General features: G+C 45.8%; 1 protein-coding gene across 1 annotated transcript; it reads left to right on the forward strand.

The window, feature by feature from the left end:
* The first annotated feature begins 2,012 nt into the window (after positions 1-2,012).
* Positions 2,013-21,268, forward strand: LOC125760595 (protein tiptop). The gene is made up of 2 exons (XM_049420869.1): positions 2,013-4,688; positions 12,786-21,268. The coding sequence occupies exons 1-2, from the start codon at positions 4,633-4,635 to the stop codon at positions 16,705-16,707; spliced, it is 3,978 nt and encodes a 1,325-aa protein (XP_049276826.1). The 5' UTR covers positions 2,013-4,632; the 3' UTR covers positions 16,708-21,268.
* The last annotated feature ends 691 nt before the right edge of the window (positions 21,269-21,959 follow it).

Consider the following 21,959-nt stretch of genomic DNA (forward strand, 5'->3'; position numbering starts at 1 on the left):
AATCTAGTCAGTTAAACTTCAACACTTCACTACCCTGATAACTTCACTCCCTTCAATTCACTTGAGGTTTAAGCTGTCTTGCTATCATAACTGTACTGATTTCATTTAATTTACGGTTTTGTCTCACACACGTTGACCATATCACATCAAATTAAATACTCACCTTTTTAAAAGTTTCTAAACAAATGTTTTCTCCTGAAACCCTAGTCAATTCTTTCACAAAATTTAATAACAAATCAATTTCACCAAAAAATGTCAACAATAAATTTGCATCTTTTTTATTTCACATGAGCCTTAAAAATCCAACAAGAAAAATACTGAAACACTTTTTTTGTACTTCCCATTGCTCCACCACTGATATTGCTTTTGATATGCCTCAAAACATAAATGTAAATAAACACTAATGTGATCCTACGTAACGAATCGAGCGTGTTAAATATTTCATCCTCTTAGGTACATGCATCAAACATAAGTCATACCTTCCAAATACCACTTTTGGGCAGAAAAATGTGTTGCAGACATTATTTTTCACGCCCAATACAACCAAAAACGACGCACTTTTCGCGCTTTGGTACGTGAAAAATTATGCGAAGGAAAAACTTCCACATTCGGAATTCGATAATTGTGGAAAAAACGCATAGCTCACAACCCATCCCAGCTTCACCCCAGGCCAAAAAAGAAAAACAACCCCCAAGAAGTTCGACACAAAACAGGCATTTGTCAGGGAGCAATAGAAGTAAATTGCTCACGTTTATGGACGTACCCATAAACGTTTACGAGCGATCGCTTTTCGGCTGCTGACACCATAAAAAGCAACATAACATACACACACACACACACACATACACGCACGGTCATGCACCCACACACGCTTTCTTCTCATTCCCAAGGAATACGTCATCCTTGGAAGTTTTTGAAGCTCATCTAAATTCGTGACGAGTCGAGCTCGTCAGTTTTGGACCGAGGCAATTCCGAGTGGGATTAATGACATCACAATATCTGTCCCCTCAGCCAAGGCATTCGAACAGGACGAGGCTAGGATCGTGTCATCGATTACATTTCACCATTGTTTTTTTTTTTTGGTTTTTCCTTCGCATATATGTGGGGAGTTCCACACCGGACTGTCACTTTTATTACCAACACAGGACGCACTCTCGTTTTTGGTCAGCTCTGAATCACCATCTGAAAGGTAAAACCTTTCCATCACCATACGTTAAACACCGCCGTGGAACGCAACAACACCGCAATGCAACACCACCCTACCCAACCAAGCATTCGCCACCCGCCCACCCATCCACCCACCACCCCCCCCCCCCCCAAAAACAAGGGATGGAGCATAAAAAGTAATGCTCAATTATACCGATTATCGGGGAGCGTTTTGCTTTGCCCGGAACCGACACGCAAACACACAAAAGAAGCTTAAACACTCTAGCTGATATACACGCTGGCTGCTGGCCAGGATGACTGATTGACAAGCACGTTCGATTGAGTAGCCCAACGATGATGATGATGATGGTGATGACGATGACGGTAGCGATGATGATGATTTATGCACTGAACCGCAACACACCGGGCACACAGTTCGCACCGAGGAATCGTCATCACGCGACACATTGAACGCGTTTGAAGCTCCACACTGGAATAATATGCTCCGAAATGATCCCATAATTTACGTCCCAATCTTTTGCCTTCATCGGGTATCGGGCCACATTTTTCGCCTAGGCGGGGGTTTATTGCCAGCTTCGTGACTTCGTGCCGATACGTGCGTACATGTGTTGGCGCGCGTGTGTATGCGTGCTAGTCGTCTTTCCGAACTGGAACTCGTCATCGGGAAATTCACCTTGCGCACGCACCACTTTTTCACCTTCTCCCAGCACAACCCATTTCATTCGCACTGCTGCCGAACGTCAGTAAGGAGCAAGCGAGAAGGAAACAATAACAATAAATTATGAAAACAACATGCAACTCGCATGCGACAGTGTGTGTGTGCTTTGCCTTTCCCCTTTTGCACATTTTATGCTTGTTGGTGTTGGTGCATTTGCGTGAAAACCGGTCTAACAGTCCGAACGTGAAGCTGTGTGTAGTGGTTTTCCCCTATTTTATCTCCGGTTCCGGGCTATATACAGACTAAGGGGTAGGGGTTGAACTATTCATCCCCTCCTTTGAAAACAGTCGTCGCATGGTGCTCACGAATCCCCTTCCACATGCGATGTACATGTAGCAGCTGTCAATGTGTGCTACGATATTGCCCATTGCCCCACGGCGAACGTGTACGGTGAATTCTCACGAACGTCAGTTCAACAAAAACAAGCAAGCGGTTTGGAAGCATATTTCGTCGTGCCCGCGTTGTCGCTCCGTATTCGCGCGAGAGCACATTTACGGGAATATGGACACGTGTCGACACACGTTTCTTTCGAAAGCAAAAAAGCAAAACATTCGTTAAAACGATAAAACATGTGTGTTACTGAGTGTTAGCAACTAATAGCAAAAAAGTACTAAAACGCGTAACGTTAAGAGTGAGAAACGAAAGTAGGAAAAACAGTGATATAAACACAACAAATATAAAACCGTGAAATCCCGTCGGTTAAATTGGCATTGGCAAGCTGCATCTTGAAAGTAGTGCAAAGACGGCCTTTTTTTTCTGTGGTTGGCAAGCGACATGCAATCGGGGGTGCATCCGTCATCCTGCAAGAAGACGTCATTGAAGAACTTGTGTGACGGGCAAGGAAAGGAGCGCAGAACGTCAACGCGCTTGTCGGTGTGAGTGACGGCTCGTCAACTCTTCCACCGTGTGGTGGCGCTATGTTGTGTGAAAGAGCAAGAGCAGTTTCGTGTTTCTGTTTCACACGATAGAGGAGAAAGAGGAGAGGAATCCCGAAGCTACACACGAGAGCGAGTGTGTGTGTGTGCGCGCGCGAGTGTGTCGTATGTGAAAGAGTGAGAGAGTACGCTAGCACGCCTGTCCGATAGTGTGTGAGAGAAAGAGAGAGGACCCCGTGCGCATTCGCTTCTGCGCTAGTGTGCGTTCGTCCTTATGTGTCACTCGGTGTGATATCCACCACGAGATGTCACAGATGTGATAGGTTCGTTGCGTACACGGGACAGCCAAGCATAACCCGTCGAAAAGGCAGCCGTCTGTCTGTCCGCCGTCAGCTTCCGTCAGTCAAAAGTCGTCGGGTAGCGGAAACACAACACCGAAACCACCGTTGGAGATTCGCTAACGCTCCTTCGGCCGATACGCCGTGTGTGTGTCGTCCTTCGGCTTTTTCGGACAATTCGGAGCAAATTTCCCAGCATCGCAGCAGGCTGCACTGCTGGACCACACTGACTCTATTTCGGTCAGTTGACACTAACGGCATCTCGGGACGGGTACCCGCAACCGAAACTCGCTGGCCCTTAAAGGAGTTGTTGCGCGTCCGTGCCATGCGTTCCCATACCGGACAAATTTGCTGTGTTTGTGCGTTGCGGGACTGATTGCGTGATCGAAGTGTCGTTATTTGATTCGGTGCAAATTTTGTTTCCTTATCACATAAATTGTACACAGCAAGGGAAACAATGGTGAAATGCAAACGTTAAACGATCATACATTTGCGACGGTGTTCGAGCAATTGCACCAGCAGGTGATGTCTCGATCGAGCCTACGCAGCACGATCGAGAATGAGTTCGAGAAGACACAAACCCAAAATCAACAGAACGATGTTCTCGAGCGAGTGGTTGCAGGTTGCAGACGAAGCGGCATGGTTTAGTTTGTAAGCAATCAGTGCGTTACTGCGGTTACGGTGCGACGATGGCAAATAAATAAATAATTGCAACACACTGCGGCAACATATATATACGGCGCTATACGAATCTGGCACAAGTAAATAAAAAAGATGAATGAGTGAAAGCAAGTGTTTTATGTGATACACCAGCGTGATGCAAAAGTGCAGAATATTATACGAAGAAAATAAAAAAGGGGAGCTACAGAAAATATGCCACCCGCGTAACGAATTATACGAAAAATTGCATTAAGAAAAAAGCTAATCTACTATTAATCGAATGCCCCATTTATATCTTATACTGGAGAAGAATGATCGCACTTTGAAAAATTCGGCATTGCTTCCTTCCGCGTTAGGGTTAATTCTAACGCGACCTACGTATACGGTATTTATTTTGTTTTTGCGTGTTTTTCGTTTGTTTTACTACGGATGTGCGCTACGTTACTATACCCTCCCCCAAATGCTGCCAACCAACCGTAGTGGGTAGAGTGTAAAATTAATCCAATTTGTGCAATTCGTGAAATCGGTCCTTACCCGCAACCGAGTGCGCGTGTTCGATCTGATCTGAATGCGAGAAGAACAACGCCAGTTTTGTTTAACAGTTTTCGGACGCAACTGCACAAGTTTTGCGAAAACGTGTGTGCGTGTGTTTGTGTGAAACCTGCGTGATTGCTTCTAAAGTATTCACGAACGCGAGGAAAAAAAAAATACACCCCGCACGTCAAACGGAAGACACGGCGACAACAGTGCAACGACGCGACGTGTTGACGATCACGCGTAACGAAGAATTCATCGCCGGAAACAGTACACCTGTTTCTGGTCGCGGCAAGTTTTGAGTAAAGGTTCAAAAATTGATAACCAAAATCTTCCATCGATGATGCTCCACGAGGCAGTGATGTTGGAAATCTACCGACAGGCCCTTCACGCTAGGTAATTGTGATACAAAAGTTTGGGGGCTGTTTTAGGGCTTAAAATGACCGAGTTGAAGCTTAACAAAATTTGGTGTCATTAAAAAAATAACTTTAGTAATTGGTAAAATGTTAAAAAATGTGTCCCTTCTGCCAATTGAGAGTCCTTGCGGAAGTACATCTTCAGCTTTGATCACCAATCTAGTCACCATTTTCTTAGAGTGTACCAACTGTCAAATGGGAGCTTTTCCGTGGCCTACTATTAAATCATTTTAAGCTTTGCATATGAATGAGATCGTCTAAATCAGGGATCCTTTGAGATCATGAATTGCATTTTTGCCTGTAGCAATTGATCATTTTGCCGGTAGTGATTTCAACGAAATCTCTGTAAAGTAACCTAATCAAAGCTGTCGTCTACTTGAAAATACACCGAAGAAGCTGAACTACGAAAGTCTCGACTGTGAAAGGATGCCATCGTGGTTGCCTTCTGCAACCTGGATTTGGATCATTCTCAAGCACCGACTCGTACCTACCTGGCGTAACCTCAACATGATAGATTAAATAAAGAGTTCCTGCTCTAGCCGGCACTGCGGCAATTTGGAACCGAAAGTACAACTACCTTCCATACGGCTAATACTGGGCATGGAAGTACTGGAGAAGGTTATTTATTGTTCTAACGCTCACGCTTTTAATTACCTCGTTAAAGACTCCGTGTGATCCCGCGATGTCTGCTACAATGTAGCGAAATAGTGCGGCAAATGAGAGCCAAGCTTCATAACGGGTGACGACGACCTCCCTGCGTACAAGTACGCTCCAATTTTGACGGTCAATGGTGCGTGCCAGCAGCTATATGAGCTGAGGGTGATGAAACATGAAGCCGACCATGGTATGTTTTTCCCCCGCCCGATTGTTCGTACTTGTTGGCCGGATAATGTTTTCGTTCTGTGTGCTCTCTGGGCGCCTACCAGCGACAGGGGGCGCAATGTGCGAACACGCGCTTTTTCCGCCCAATTCGGGCAATATCGGCGTACGGAATCCGTTCGGACTGCGCGTTTCACAGGTTGGGTTCGGTTTTTGGTGTTACGCCGGTCTTAACCTTCGGGTCTTGGGTGAATACGGATACACTGCTTGTATGAGTGTGTTCGTTTTTCCGGAACGATTGCACTGAACGCGTGTGAGATTGCGTTTTTGGGGAGATTTTTTTTGTTTTTTGGTTACTTGCGTATGATGAGATCGGGACACTTGCCATGTGGCCGGGTTAGGAAATGTTTGAAAAAAAAAACAGAAATCCCGAAAAACGATTTCCTCGACATACACGCATACCCACCTACACAGATGGAAAAGCGCACGTGAATGAAGGGTGGATTTACGAGTTGCTCTCCCTACAGTCGTAAAACTTAATGTCCTTTAGACCTCGAACATCCTAACCACCTCACCATCCGGTGGAGATTCCATTCAGGAAGAAGCTGTGTGACATTTTGAGTGTCCGTATGTTTGCCACCATTGGACAACTGTCAACCTAAGAAACTCACCATCACCGTTCGTCCACAAAATGGACAACAAACACACACAGACACGCCACTGCTACCTGAGCATTGTACAATCATTTTTCAAATGCAGACGGAGCATCGTTCACGACGCTCCTTAATTTCTTGCTACGCCATCTCCCGTATTCCGCTTTTTTACGACGGATGGCACCGGTGGCACCATGACAGTTAAAAAAGCGATCGGTCAACCGTTCGAAACCCCCTATTTCCCCCCTTTTCCCCTGCGTACATGGAAGCTTCCGAACGTAACAACAACTTCACCCGCTCAGGCTAGATCACCAACAACCGGCCAACACCAGAAGGCACATCGGGTAAAGCCGAAGCCGAAGAAAACAACCCCAAAACAACCTCACTTAATTTATATCGCCCATATTCCGTTGGTTTTCCGCTTGCTCTCGGGTGCTTCTCGACCCTGGCCTCCTTCCTACAAATCATCCTCCATCCCCGGCAAGGAAGGTGCCCATACGTTAAGGTATGGCGTTTATTTTTTTCTCTCTTTGAAACCAATTCCGTACGGTGAGGTCCCAATTAAATGGAATCATCTTCATCTTCCAACCTTCGCGTGCCTTTTCTATTCCACCATGTGTAATGGCCGTGCGAGTCATCAACCGGAAACTCGATAAACGATTACAGTGGTGCGTGTGACAAATGTCAATTATGAGGAGTAATAATTCATTTTAATAACATCCATCCACCGGTCGTAGACTAAACCGTTCCCTTTCTCTGACTCGGGTGCAGTTTGTTAGTTTAGCTTGTTTTTTTTTTATATTATATTTTATTTTTAATTCAACAAACGTCATGTGGCGATATCGTGCAGCTTTTCCGCTTTTGTCTGATCGATGTCATATATTTGTTTTCTTACCGTGGCTGTCTCACGCTAGCATGACGGTATGTGTTCCGGTTCCGTTGCTCGCGGTCCGACATCCGACAAATGCGCTCGTATTGATTGGGTAATCTATACATTAACCGGAAATTACCGTACACAAAACCAAGTCCTGTTACGGACGATATGGGAAGGTTATAGACACGTTACATTAGTTGGCAACCTTGCGAATCGATCGACATAAAGCAAATTTAATTAAAACATTGGTTTTTCCTTTTCTGAAATATATTTTTAAAATAAATCTTATTTTATTAATATGAAGTCATAGATTTCACCTTAACGTATATATTTTTAAAAAGCAATATCACGTGTAGTTGAAACGAAACAAAAAAAAAACACATAATGAATCATACAGATCAACTGTTCAACAAGCTCTAATTTTAACTCACAACTAGTTCTTTGTCGTCCGTGGTCCGAAACAAATGCAGGCGACACATTTATCATTGCATGTTTCGTTCGTCTCGAAACAGAAGGAAAACATGTGGAGTTGGTGTATTTCGTCTTGATATTTCCGTTCTCTATTCCGGCGCTAGAACCGCTTACACCCCAAAGGTAAAGAATTCAAATGGATCCCTTGAGATATTCACACTCGTATGTCAACCATCACCACAAGAGGAAAAGATAGAGAGCGGGAAAAAAATCTCCCAACCGAAAAGAAGAAAGTACAACACCTAATTCAAATATCTCCTGTAACAACCATGAGAATGAATGAATGAAATATTTTGTTTAAACCAAAAGAAAAACTTTCATCATCATTGTCCTTTCGGCGTTACCTCAATATCCTTTTGCGCTATCCCTGTTTTATTGCGCAAAACCATCAAAAAAACAAAATCTTGTCATACATACTATACGATGGTTGTTCTTTATCACTTCACTGTGTGTCGACCATGTCCACAGACCTCCTGGGAGGATTTCACCATGTGTCCGGTACGCACCTCACTCACAAACTATACCAACGAAAAAGCCGCGGGCGGCAGATACGCATACTATCTAAATTAAAATTAATCCCTTTTTAACTGACAAAATTTAATTTATTACCTTTTATCTCCCTGGCGACCCTTTCCCAACAAATACCCGAAAACGTATCGGCTCTACTCCAGAATCCTCCACCTCGTCGCCCCTTAGATGGTGGCCTTTCTCTGCTGAGGAACCTGAAATACACAAGCGCACACAACGCTTTTGGATCGGGATTGAGTCACAGCCGATGGGACATTTTTGGTTTGAAGAAGGGAACCGGGGATATAGCAAAGAACTTTGTTCTCTTGCGCTTTACCGAAAATCTGTCACTCAAAGCCGAATGGGTGCAATGGAAAATGGACGGCTGGATGGAATCTAGAACAAGGCACCTAGAAAACTCCCCCCCCCCCACGCAGTTTAGGACGACAATGTGTGTATCTTGAAATGTTCACATAAATCTTTATTTGTATGCTTTCTCGATCGTTCATCGCGGTTCAACACGCGGTCGCCATGATGCTTTGTGCTTAAGCCTCTAAACGTCATCCGCTCGATGACAGCTGAAACAGTTTTCTTTCTTCGGCATTTTTCTGCTCATTTCGTGCTATTACCATGTTTGGGATGTTCTGGTTTTTGGAAGATTTGGGTAAAGGAGAAAAATCTCACAACAACTGGTTAGAGATAACACGAAGCTGCTCATTTACCTACAACAAAGTCAGTTGACTTCGTTGCAGCTTTTTTCGTTGTCCTTTTAAGTGCACAATTCGAAGATTCGCGTTGCACTTTTGCGTGGTGCAGTTGCAATGGCACCATCGTTCAAAAAAAAAAAATAACCCCCGGAACGAGCGACCGAAAAGGGAAACCGAGAACCGCGGATGAAAAAGGAGATCAATAGCAAATCACACGGGCAGGCAGGCGTGGTTTTGGTTGCTTATGTTTCTTTCGCTCCGTTTTTAAGCGGCATCTCTCTTTCCTCGTTTCTTTGGACTACTTTGCTTTTGTTTTCTTGTGTTTTCTGTTTTGTTTCGTGTGCGGGAGGCTGGTCATTCGGTATTTGCGATTGGTTTTTCAACCCCCCTATTCGAGGGGTTGCACTTCTGCTTGCATTCCGTTTCCAAACTTGGTGGATGTGTTGTTAATCATCCCCATCATCACCACTAGGGAGGATATTCGAAGGATAATGATGGCTCTCGATGGCTTCGTTTATGTAGGTGTAGATTCTGACACCACGCATAACTACCGTCGGCCAATCCAAAAACCTCACCAGCACACGGTTTCGACCGACAGCAATCAACGCATTTAGCCCCCACGCAGCAAATGCGCACTCAGACGTTGTGGCTTTTTTTTTGGGAATGAAACGAAGCAACACAACAACAAAAAATCTATGATTAACGACATGGAACACGCGCTCGGATGGATGGATTTTTGGTCCGATTGGTTCTGCCCCTTCTTTGTTCACCTTCGGGAAATTTCGGTGCGTCGTGTATGTGAGTGTTTCGGGGCACATTTTCTTATGAGTGGAAATGTGGAACATATGGCATATACAGCGCCGAAACCATCCACCGATGATCGATCGCGATGAATGTTTAAAAATATTTTCTAGTGTATTTTTAAAATTTCATCGCATTTGGACATCTTTCTCCACATCGGAAAAAAACAATCACCAAACGAGATATAAATTATTGCCACCCATCTTCGATTATGTGGATTATTTTCGTCACTTGTCCAAGTGACTGCCCTACCGAGCTACCAGGTAGCTCGTACCAAAACTTTGGCCACATTTAAATTCACACAGCAGGTACGAGGGCCACCGTACGGGCCATACCACCATCAATCGTGTGGTTTTGGTGCGATAAATGCAATTTATGACTAGATGATTTGCGCCATTCGCTATCATGCATCGGTGCATTAATGAACCCACTGCCCAAGCTCTACCACTCTACGGTTACGCGGCTGCAACCGGAATCCGGACTCGAGCTTTTGCACTGCATCAAACGAACGTTTTCCAGCACGGTAGTTGCAACCATTAAGGTTGACATCTAATACCCTACCTCGGTTCCAACGGGTACACACAGGGGGTTCCATCGGTTTTTATGTGTTAGTTAATAACAATAATAGCAATAATGATGATGATAAACTCGTAATAAAACAATAACTGTAAATCAAGTCGAATTGACAATGACAGAATTATCCAATAATATCTAACTGTGCACATAACTATAAATCAATTTTCCATTCCACTCGGTGTGCCTCAAGCGTCCGGGAACTCGTTTTCACCATTTGCCTGCGTTCTGCCTGCGTTTTCGAACTCACCCTCGTTTCGAATGCATCTGACGCCAAACGGTTATCCTCCAGCCGATCTAACCATCCATCCATCCATCCATCCATCTATTCCGTGATTGGACCGTACTTCACCCCCTTAAAACTCCATCACCCTCCCCCCAAAAAACACTACACTTTCCTGCTAGAGTTGGATAATGCTGTTTTTTTCTTGTTGTCCACAACATCAACTCCACCAACACAGTCTCGTTTGGATAGCTGCGAGGGATACTATTTGATGTACAGTTTGTTTCTTTTACTCTCTCTCTCTCTCTCTCTCTCTCTCTCTCTCTCTCTCTCTCTCTTTCGCGTTTATCGACCCACGAAAATATTTCTCGTGGACATGGTTGAATACACGCACATGGCTGGTTCTAATTTTCCATCCCATCGTGAAAGAATCGTTCAAAGGAGAAAGCAAGTGAAAACTTGCCTCCCCCCAAAAAAAACACATCAGAAAACCCTACCATATCAATCGAAAGCAAATTCGACGAAAAGAGCGCACACCGCGTTGTGACCGAACCTTTGGAAGGCTACATAAATAATATTTGCATTTAGGGCAATCATAATCCACTCCAGGACACATAACGTACACCCACCCGCACGCACACATACAACCACGGATAACCACCCTTCGGGGTTGGTTGATGGCAAAAAGAAAGCTGAAAGCAAGTGTACGACTTTGATGATGGATTGGCCTCGCTTTCTGGCTTATACTTTTTTTTACTCTTCTATTTTCCAACCCCAAATGTTCCGAGTGTTTGCCCGCATTTGTTTTTTTTGTTTTTGCCCTCAACACGTGTGAGTATCGAAATACCCGGCTGGGTGACACTTTTTTGATTTTTGGCCATGGCCAATGGGAAAACATGGGAAATAGTTTCTGTGTTTTTTTTTCCTTTTGGGCGCTCTCTACAATTTATAAAATATATTCCCCAGACATGCTTTGAAGTAGTGTTTTCTCTTCTTTTCTTGTATATATGTGTGTGTGTTTTTTTTACTGAAGAGAATTTTTTGGGAGTTTTATTTTTTTCTTACAATCCAAAGCGATTCTCCTTGGAGGCCAATGTGTTCGAAAGTAACACACTCATCATAGTTTCGTCAACCGGCCGGCCATATTTAGACGCGATCATTCTTCATCCCCTCGCTAACCTCACAGCATTCCTGCCCACCCTATCGCTCTCCCCACCCCTTTGGTGGCCAAATTATTTCTTGAAGAGGTTTCCTCTTCCGTTTGCATCGCACCAACCTTTACCGTCCATTTTTCCCTCATCACCGCATCGACCTGTCATCGTAAATCAAACACAAAAGCTGAAAATTGTTCCATTTACCCTATCGCTCGGTCGCTGCGCTAACGCCAACGCATGCGTTGATGCGCACCAGTAGCAATTGTGTGACGGCCGTTGCCGTCTGTGCGCAGGAACACCGCACAGTGCGCGGCCGTGTCGCCGGGTTTCGGGATTCGGAAAAGCTAGCATTGCTTACGACTCGCCCGCTATCTTAATCCCAATTGGCAGGCGGTGAGGCAAATGTTGTCGTTTTTTTTTTTGTTTTGTTTTCTTTTTTCCCCTGTATTTTGGAAGTTCCACAACCACAACTTATCGTTTGCGACGTTTGCATCTGAATGTGGCCGTCGCACACTGCGGCAAGTATGACTGACGATCGTGGCCCCACCGATCGGGGCGGCTGCGGGACCGACTAAAATTTGAATGGTTCATAAATTATCGCACCAGTGCGGCACCACCAGTTGCGGTACTAAGCGTTTCAGCGCACCATTTTTAAGAATCTGCCCGCCGCACTGCAGAACGGCACCGTTGCCGAAACGAACGCTGCGCGATGAACCATAAACAGTTTAAGCTCATTTAATCCATTATTTGTAGCAGCAGCGCATCATTAGGTCATTAGATGGTTTAGCTATTTCGAAGAAAGATTAATTCACACTGCTTTTTATAATCAATCACTGGAATTAGATTTGGAACAGATGTACTGAATATTGAAGGTTATGCTACGTTTATATATAAAATATTTTTTCACTTCACTTGATAGTAAAGATACCTAAGTGTGCTGCATATTTTAAAATCATCATGAAAGGAAAGACATACAAATTTGTAAAGGTGTTAGTTTGATAATAATTTGACTTTAATAAACTTTAATAATTAAAGTTTCTAAAAATCCAAGGATCAAAAATTATGTCTTGATCCTATTAAGCGCAATGTATGTAAAAATAAACATTTTAGCAAAGGAAGCATAGCTATGCAATAACTTCTTTTATAAAAGTAATAGCGAAAATTTGAAGTGTTTTAGCATTGCATAAAATTTTACAACGGAATTTTAAATATTGTACTATAGAGAACATCAAATTTAAAACAACTGTCTACAACAATAATTCTAACAATAATTCTCCCTTCGCTTTACCCCACAGTGAAATGGCCAGCCCTAGATGCCAATCGAGGGAATCGTCGTCGGGCGGAGGGCGCTGTCCATCGGATGAGTCCATCCGCTCTGAAGGGGAGCGTGACGATCAAGGCACGGGTAACAACCTGAGCCCGGTTTCGATCACACTTCCGCCGACGTTACCACCGGCCGCTGCAGCCGCCCTCCTGCCTCAGCATTCGGCCGCCATGGCGGCGTACCTAAATGTAGCAGCCGTTGCAGCACAACAGAATCGGCTGCTGCTGGGGTCGCCGCTAGCCGCAGGACTCGCCTCGGTTCGGAACGGTTCGTCTCCGGTACTACCTCTACGGTCACCGACGGACGAAAGTGACGATGCAACGGTGCTGGACTTCAGCAAGAAGCGAGGCTCCGGTGGTGGTGGCGGTGGTGATGATGACGACGAGGACGACGATGAGGATGAGGACGGAGGCGATGGTGGCGGAGTAGGTGGAGCGGGAGGCCGTAGAAGCCGCGGTGGGGATGGCGATGGTGACGGTGACGGTGGTAGTGATTGCGGTGATGTGGTCAACCTCAGCCAAAAGTCTGGCATCGGTGATAACAGTCCGCTCGATCTGTCCGTGAGCCATCGAAAGAGGACGGGAAATGAGGATGGCGCTTCACCGCCCCCACGCAAAACGACTCGATCGCTCGACTACAAACCGGCCATTGTGACACCGTGGAGCACACCGGTCACTCCGCAGCTACCGTATCTGGCAGCGGCGGCTGTAGCGGCCGCTGGTCTATCGCCCAAGAACAACCACCACCAGCACGGTATCCATGCGGACAGCTGGAATGGCAAGCACAAATCGGTCGCAGCTGCTGCAGCAGCCGCCGCTGCCGCTGCTGCCGTTACCAACGATGCCACGAAGGCACTCGAGAAGATGTCGGAACTGAGCCGTTTGGGCGGCGAAGATATTTATCGATCGCCGAGCTCGGGAAATTCGGGTGGTGGAGGCGGTGGAGGTGGTGGTGGAGGCGGAGGAGGTGGTGGTCGGCACAGTGCCTGGCAATCGCACTGGCTCAACAAGGGTGCCGACTCGGCGAAAGATGTGCTGAAGTGTGTTTGGTGCAAACAGAGCTTCCCTTCGCTGGCCGCCATGACGACGCACATGAAGGAGACGAAGCATTGCGGCGTGAATGTGCCACCCGGCGGTGGAGGAGCAGGTGGACACGCACAACAACCAATTCCACCTCCGGCCCAGGGCAACAATATGGGCGGGCAAGGTGGACAGGGTGGCCAAGGGCACGGTACGGCGTCGAAACCATCGCCAAGTGAACTGAACATGCTGATCAAAGAGACGATGCCACTGCCGAGAAAGTTGGTCCGCGGACAGGACGTTTGGTTGGGTAAGGGTGCGGAACAGACGCGTCAGATTCTGAAATGTATGTGGTGTGGTCAGAGCTTCCGCACATTGGCAGAAATGACAGCCCACATGCAGCAGACGCAGCACTACACCAACATCATCTCACAGGAGCAGATCATCTCGTGGAAGTCCTCCGATTCGGATAAGGCTGGTGGTGGTGGTCCGGGTGGTGGTGCCGGTGGTGCCGGTCCGAGTGGTGGAGCAGGACCCAACGGGGGTGGCGGCGGAAGCGTCGGAGGTGGTCCAGGTGGTGCTGCAAATGCGGCCGCCGCTGCACAAACAAACAGCCACGTCAGCGCCGTGTTAACGTGCAAAGTGTGCGATCAGGCATTCTCCTCACTGAAGGAGCTCAGCAATCATATGGTGAAGAATGCACACTACAAAGAGCATATCATGCGATCGATCACCGAGAGCGGAAGTCGCCGGCGACAGACGCGGGAAAAGCGCAAAAAGTCGCTACCGGTGCGGAAGTTGCTCGAGATGGAGCGTGCCCAGCACGATTACGGCAAGAACGGTGCCGAGACTGGTCCGAACTCGGCTGCGGCAGCTGCTGCCGCGGTGGCAGCGGCCGTCAATGCGGCCAACAAACCGTTGCGCGATCTCGGCGCGGGCAAGATAACCTGTGAGAAGTGTAACGAAAAGATCGAAACGACCATGTTTGTCGATCACATTCGGCAGTGCATCGGCGGTACGGCCCTGCTTGCCGCACAGCAACAGCGTGACAAGCTGAAGAGCGCACTGCTTTCCAACACGATCATCCCACCCGACTCGATCTCACCGGTAACGCCAACAGGACGTGATGGTCGCAAGAGCGTTAGTGATGATTTGGCATCACCACTTTCCTCGCAGAAGTCCCCGCTCGGGTCCGACCTGCTGTCGCCGGTGTCGATGCTCACCAAGAAGGACGGCAATGGTGGCGGTGGAGGTGAAAAGAGTTCCTCACCGTCGGTACTGAACGCGATCGAGCAGCTGATCGAGAAGAGTTTCGACACCCGATCACGCCACGGAGGTTCGAACTATGCGGGCGGTGGTGGTGGCGGTGGAGGAGGCGGTGGTCAAAGCTCGACTCCGCTCGGTTCCAGCATACTGAAGCGACTCGGTATCGACGAGAGTGTAGACTACACCAAGCCGCTGGTAGATCCGCAGACGATGAATCTCCTACGATCGTACCATCATCAGCAGCAACAGGCGCAGTACGCTTCGCAACAGTTTGGTCGCCGCGAACGTAGCGGCAGTGAGTCCAGCTCCATTTCGGAACGGGGCAGCAGTCGGATGGATTCGCTGACGCCCGAGAAGAAGTTCGATACGCCGAGTCATTCCACGCCGCGCGGTACTCCGGACAAACCGTACGCGGAGCAAGCCGACGGTCATCACCATACCGATGGGTCGGATCTGCATGTGCAACCACCGATCAAGCGGGAGTTGCACAGCGACGACGAATCCCCGGAGGCGGACACCAAACCTGCAGCCGAGCAGGGAAAGATCCGCATCAAAAAGGAGCTGATGCCGGAAGATGGCGATGATCATGATGCTGACCATGAGATGCGACCACCGAGCAAGTCGCAGCAGCATCAGCGCGACGATCGTGACGATCAAGAACCACCGAGACGTGGCAGTGTCGCATCCAGCCCTGCACCCAGTCCGCGCCTATCGACGGCCAGTGTACCGCTCAGCCCAGCGGCCAGCCCACTCAGTGACCATCATTCCATCGCATCCCGATCAACGCCCGGTGCGGACTGCAGCTCGAAAAAGTCATCCACCGTCAGTAGCAGCCTCGGGGCGCTCTCGTCCATGTTCGACAGTTTGACCGGCGCGGGCAGTGGTTCGACCGGTGGTGGTGATGCCGGCTCGACCGGTGGCACCGGTGGTAAGAAATCAAGCGCCCATCCATTGGCCGCCTTGCAGAAGCTTTGTGATAAGACGGAAACACCATCGGCAGGTGGTGGTGGTGGCGGTGGGAGTCGTGGTGGTTCGAGCAGTTCAGCGTTGTTGGCGGCCACCACCAACAGTACCGGTTCGCGGACAGCTCCCGGGGCCATCTTGGCGTTTAGCTGGGCCTGCAATGAAGCCGTCGTGTCGGAAGATGTTGCCGGCGGCACGATCAAGTGCGCGTACTGTGATACCACGTTCGGTTCGAAGGGTGCCTACCGGCACCATCTCTCCAAAGCTCACTTCGTTAGCGACGATGTCATTCCGGATCCGAAGGTTCCGGGCGGTGGTTCCGGGGCCCTCTCGCTTGCCGCTACCAGTGGCGCACAGTCACTCAAGACACGTTCCTCACCCGCACCGAACTCACCGAAATCGACCGGCTCGACCGCACCCCTGTCACTCGTGACCGGTTCCTCGGCCGGTTCATCCTCCTCGTCCGCCTCATCGACGGGCGGTGGTCGGGAAAGCTTAGAACGGCGCGCAGGTCACGAGTCGGGCAACGGACCATCGGCCAAAAGTCCTCCACCATCGCAATCGCCCTCCTTCGATGAAAGCCCTCACTCCAAGTTCCTCAAGTACACTGAGCTAGCGAAGCAACTTTCGTCCAAGTACGTCTGACACTCTTAAGGCTCGTGTCGACAAAAGCCTTCCACGGAGAGAGAGAGAGAGAACAAGAAACGCGCCGGTGCAGAAGAAAACCAGGGACACAGAAAGCGTACGCTTCGAAACGAGATCAACCCAGAGATCGGGTGTACACGTGCCCGCGAGAAGTACCGAACAAAATGGCGATCGTCCATGTTTGTAACGATTCGATGAATGCTTCAAGCCTTTTTTGTTACTCCTTTTGCGTACTTCTTGTTCGGAGTAGCTCTTCTGGTGCCCGTCGGTGAAGGTGAATTGTGCTAGGTGAATCTTTCCCCCGTCTTATCCAGATTATTCATGAAAACGCACACACCCACACACTCACATACACATATCCTTCGGGTGCACAGCAAGTACGGGAGGACCGGTCGTCGCCAGTTCGGCAAAAACAAGGTGGCGCAACGCGAAACAACGCATACCGCTCGTTTTGGACAGTGAAGCGATGAAGAGAAAAAAAACGCACAATGGCAATTTAAAAGGTAAACTATAGTCAACTTAACAGAAACATGGTTATACGAATATGCAAAACAAAAGAAGAAATACGAAATATGATGAACAGCGAAAACCGTAGCGCTGGGACACACGCTTGTAACACGAAAAGCAAATTCAATTTACTCGGAAATTTGGTATACGTAATTTACACAACACATATTAATACACATTGCAAAAAAAGCAACAAAAAAACCTACCACCCAACATAGGGGTAAAGCGAGAAATTTAATATTGCGCAAAATTGCAGTTGGTAACAAAAGCAAGAGAATATTCAGCACACACACACACAGAAAACAAAACTCCATTCTTTGAGTGTATACGGAACAAACGAAAAGACAAAAAGGTGGTAAAACAGGAAAAGCATAACGAAAATATCACTTGTTTCACAACATTCAGATCCATAACCTGAAGCAAAACCTCCCCGAAAAACACAAGCTAATATAAAAAAATAATGAAACAAAACAAAAGCTAAACATTCATGAAACTGTGCACCGAGTGGTTCAGGAAGGAAACTAAAAAAAGAATGATAGAGAGAGAGAGAGAGTGTGTATCTAGAACACTATTAAATGATACGAAGTGTAAAAAACAAGAACAGACAAACAGACGTGCCAAAATTCAGTATACTAAACGATTGTTCGATCATTCAATTTACACCGCAAGGAATAGAAGCGATTTTTTAGCAAAACGCACCTATAGAAATCACACAAACACACATTTGAATCAACCTTGGAGATGGAGAAGATGGTATTAAAAGAAAATCAAAATCTTGTTACTTTTCCTAGTTGCTGTACAGTACAGCGACAGTCCACCTAATGTACCATTTCGAAAACATTGATCTGGTACTGGGGAGTGCTTTTTTGTTATTTTGCTGTATTTGTTTCATCAAAATCATGCTGTCTATTTTCATCAATAAGCTTCCAAATTGGTTCGTACCCTTAAACCCCATATTCGAAGTTGTTGCCTGTCATTGATCAATCTCAAATGGGTGGGCGAAAATCTCACCCCACCTGGCATGGAGTATCCTAACATGTACATAGAACAATATCAACTACACTGAACTAGCCTCTGTCTTTAAATTATGTTACAAGGATAATGGGTCGTGGTGCGAGTAGTTCCATCCGCAAAACGTAAGCATATAGTATACCCTTTTACTGAATTCCGTGCCTGGTGGCACTTGTAACGCAGAAAGTATAAGCATTTCTAACCGGCTGTCTGACGATGCGAGAAGAAGCAGAAAAAGAAGAAAAAACTAGGAATTAACAAAACGAAGAAAAAAAAACACAAAAATCTAAACCTCTAAAGTATTTTCAACGCCTACCAAGCTGTAGAGAAGCCAAGCATCATCTAGAAGTAGCGTAGCGAACTTTGCAGTCAACCACTCTGGAGAAAGATTGGTATAGTTGACACGATTAACCGATATGCGGAAAAACAAAAACTTATTTATTGAGAGTGATTTACGTAACTATATATATATTGTAGGTTTAGGAACTAAAGTAGTTCCCTCCCCGACCCAGGGAGAAAAAAAACACCCCTTTAAAAGCGAACATTAGCATTATTAGGCTATGTCCGAGCATTACAGCGGGGTGCGAATGATTACGCAGGGGTTTGTAAAACTTGTGTTGTGTGCGTGTGTCCAGGTAAAGCATTTAGCATTATACAAACTACTACCGATCTACGCACATGCCATACACATGGTTCAATACGATCGAAACACTGTATACGCGGGCAAAATTGCAAAAAACACGAATCAACACGCAAAGCAGTCGAACTCACACACCACACACATTGGTATACTGAAGGAAAAGGAATCTATCTATACATATATAGATATAGAACTATGTACATTGTATATTGAGAACAGTTTGAATTATATTACTATATAAAATTATTATTATTATTATTAAACTATAAATTACGATCGAAATTAACGCATCAAATCAAAGCCTGCAAAAATTTCAGCTGTGACAGCGTCCAACACGTCGGTCACCAGTAACGGTTTTTGGGTGGGCTAACATGGCCATAAACGTATACCGTTAAAATCGGGGGGTGTGTGTGTGCGTTGCAGAAACCGTTAGGGGTGGAAAAAGAAAACTTAAATTAAAAACAAAAGCAACCGCCACTATTTAAATGTTTGGAATCTTTAAACGAAACAAATTAAAAACGATCATTCGGCTAAAAACAAACGAAAAAAACGAAAGCAAAAAATTAACAGTGCTAAAAAAGAGGAGTAAAACAACAGAACAAACAAAACAAAAAAACACGTATACGTAATTTGCCGCCAGAAAAGTGCTAGGGTAAAACAAAAAAAAAGAAATCAACAAAGAAAATGAAACACATGCCACACGACACGCGCGAAGGAAATCAGTCAAAAATTTTGCTATCCGGGCATATCGAGCAACAACTTGTGTGCGGGACATACGGGAAAACAATGACACAGTCGTTTTGTATTTTTCTCTGTTTTTATTTTCTATCGTTCACAAGACGTGAATGGTGCATTTGTTTTTTTTTTTTTGCGTGGCAAAAACCAAGCAAAAAATCGCAATCCTTGTAAAAAGAAAAAAAAAAACAAAAGTCAGCCTGTATTGGCCATTATAGTTGCTGCCGTTCGATACTATTGGTCTCATACCGTATATAAATATAGAGCGTGTTAATATCACGGTGCAGTTGATAAAATTCCTTGGTTTAAAGGCATGAAAGGAACTACAAACAATAACAACAACAAACGCTTGTTGGCAATTGCTGCCCAGTGAAAATTAAATTTGAATAAATAAATAAAAAAAAACACGCACACACAAAACCACAGTGGCAATCCTTTTAGATCTTTCTGTCCGAATGCTCTACAAAAGCATCTTCACAAAGACTTCCAGCCCAAGTAGAATAGCAGCAGGGACAAAACGGTGGTGTCGCAGCTGGTGTCGAAGCGCCTCGATCAGGTGCGGAATAGATTAACAAAACAAAACTAGTAGAATCTTGCTACTCCAATCAATGCTTTCCTTCCCCCCCGTTTTGTGTTCAGTTGGCCAAGCAGAAGCAAAACACACGCGGAGACGCAAGAAGAGTGTAAAATACGTTGGTTTTCAAAGTTTTGCGTAATGAAGCAATGGCGGTGATGAAGCTCATCCGAGTCCCGAAATTAAAGATAATACATCTATAAACTAGTCTACTTTGGAACATTAAAGGAATGCGGATAACAGACAAACACCCTACCATGCGCAAGTACACACGCTGTAGAAATTAAGGAACCAGGGGAGGGTAAAAACTCAATTTAACATACCAGAAAACAAATACGAGAATCAAATTCGAATGATAAGAATACCACGTGCTAGGTTTAATACTGTAAGCCCCGATTATGTGACCATCATGATAGCGCCAAAAACGAAAAGAAAAACAAAAACGGAGACACACAATTTGCCAAGTGGCCCGTGGTGATGGAAAGGAAACAAAAAAAACACGTAACAAAGCAAGCGGTTTGTAATTGTAAAACAGGCGTAAACAAGGGTGTGCAAAGCTCCTCATAGTGAGAAGAATGTGAGTGAAACCGGCGGGACAGGGGTGAAATAAACCTAATGGAATAATGGAATGAGCGAATGGCAAAAATTAAAGCATCAAATCAATTATTATTTAAATGCAAATTTTTAACAAAAAAAAAACGAAACTTTTAAATGTCCCCACTCTTATCGCAGCACCGATGCAAAAAGGTGTGAGCTGATTTGATGGTAAGGAAAGCAGAGAAAAAAAACACCTAGAACAAAAAAGCCGAAGCCGAAGAGCGTTATTCAATTTCAGAAAGGAGAAAAGAAAAAGCTCGAAACACTTAGCCACCAAACATTCACAAATACACACACAGAGAGAGAAAAATACCCACATGCAGCTCAAACACACAGAAAATGCAAGAAGAAAAATTACAACAAAAAAAACACATGCGTGGGCAAAAACCGCTCAACCGAACCGTCGATGCCGAAGAGGATGTAGCAGAATCAGTGACAAAAGTAATAAAATAAAATCGACAAAATACAACAAACCTATGTATATGTTAAAATTTAAACACCGTTTCTGAATTTATTTTTGATTGGGCCGCTAAAGTACTTCCGAAATGTTGGATGGGGTTTTTGAAGAAAGAAAAAAAGGAAATATTTTGTTCGTTGTTGAAGAATGTTGTGTTCTATTGATTTGTTTTGATTTCCGTGTCGTGTCCGATTGGCATTGGTTGAAGATTTTTCCTCCTGAGACTGCGACCCAATTCCCAGGTATTTTGAGCGAGAAAAAGAGAGAGAAAGAGAGTAGGAGATTTTGCATTCTGACAGTTGCATCGTTCCCGGAATGCACACTGAGGATGTATTTCTCGTGCATCGCATTTGAACCGCGTTTGTCTGCTGCAAAAGGACCTGTTTCGCATAACCTCGTTTTACAGCGTTCCGTGTTACTCTCTCTCTCTCTCTCTCTCTCTCTCTCTCTCTCTCTCTCTCTCTGGGCGACAAACAGACATTTGCTGTCGTTTCGAACACACCCAGCCATCTCTTTCGCACAGGTGCGCGGTGAGCGATGGACGCTGTCCAGCGATGCGAACGGTGGAGTGAAGGAAAACGCATCTTCGTCATGTCGCCATCATTTCTGCTCGCGAATGTCGATCTTACTCGCCTACCCTTTCGGCGATTGGACTCTCGGGGCGAGAGCGAGATAAACTGCTATTCACCGTGAAAGAGCATAAAACATCGTCCCCGGGAGTTTGACGAGCG

This window comes from Anopheles funestus, chromosome 2RL (assembly GCF_943734845.2).
Source record: "Anopheles funestus chromosome 2RL, idAnoFuneDA-416_04, whole genome shotgun sequence".
NCBI lineage: Eukaryota > Metazoa > Arthropoda > Insecta > Diptera > Culicidae > Anopheles > Anopheles funestus.

Coding starts and splice junctions, on each gene's coding strand:
- LOC125760595 (XM_049420869.1), top strand. CDS start 4,633: ATGATGCTCCACGAGGCAGTGATGTTGGAAATCTACCGACAGGCCCTT. Junction 4,689..12,785: donor CGACAGGCCCTTCACGCTAG/GTAATTGTGATA, acceptor TTTACCCCACAG/TGAAATGGCCAGCCCTAGAT.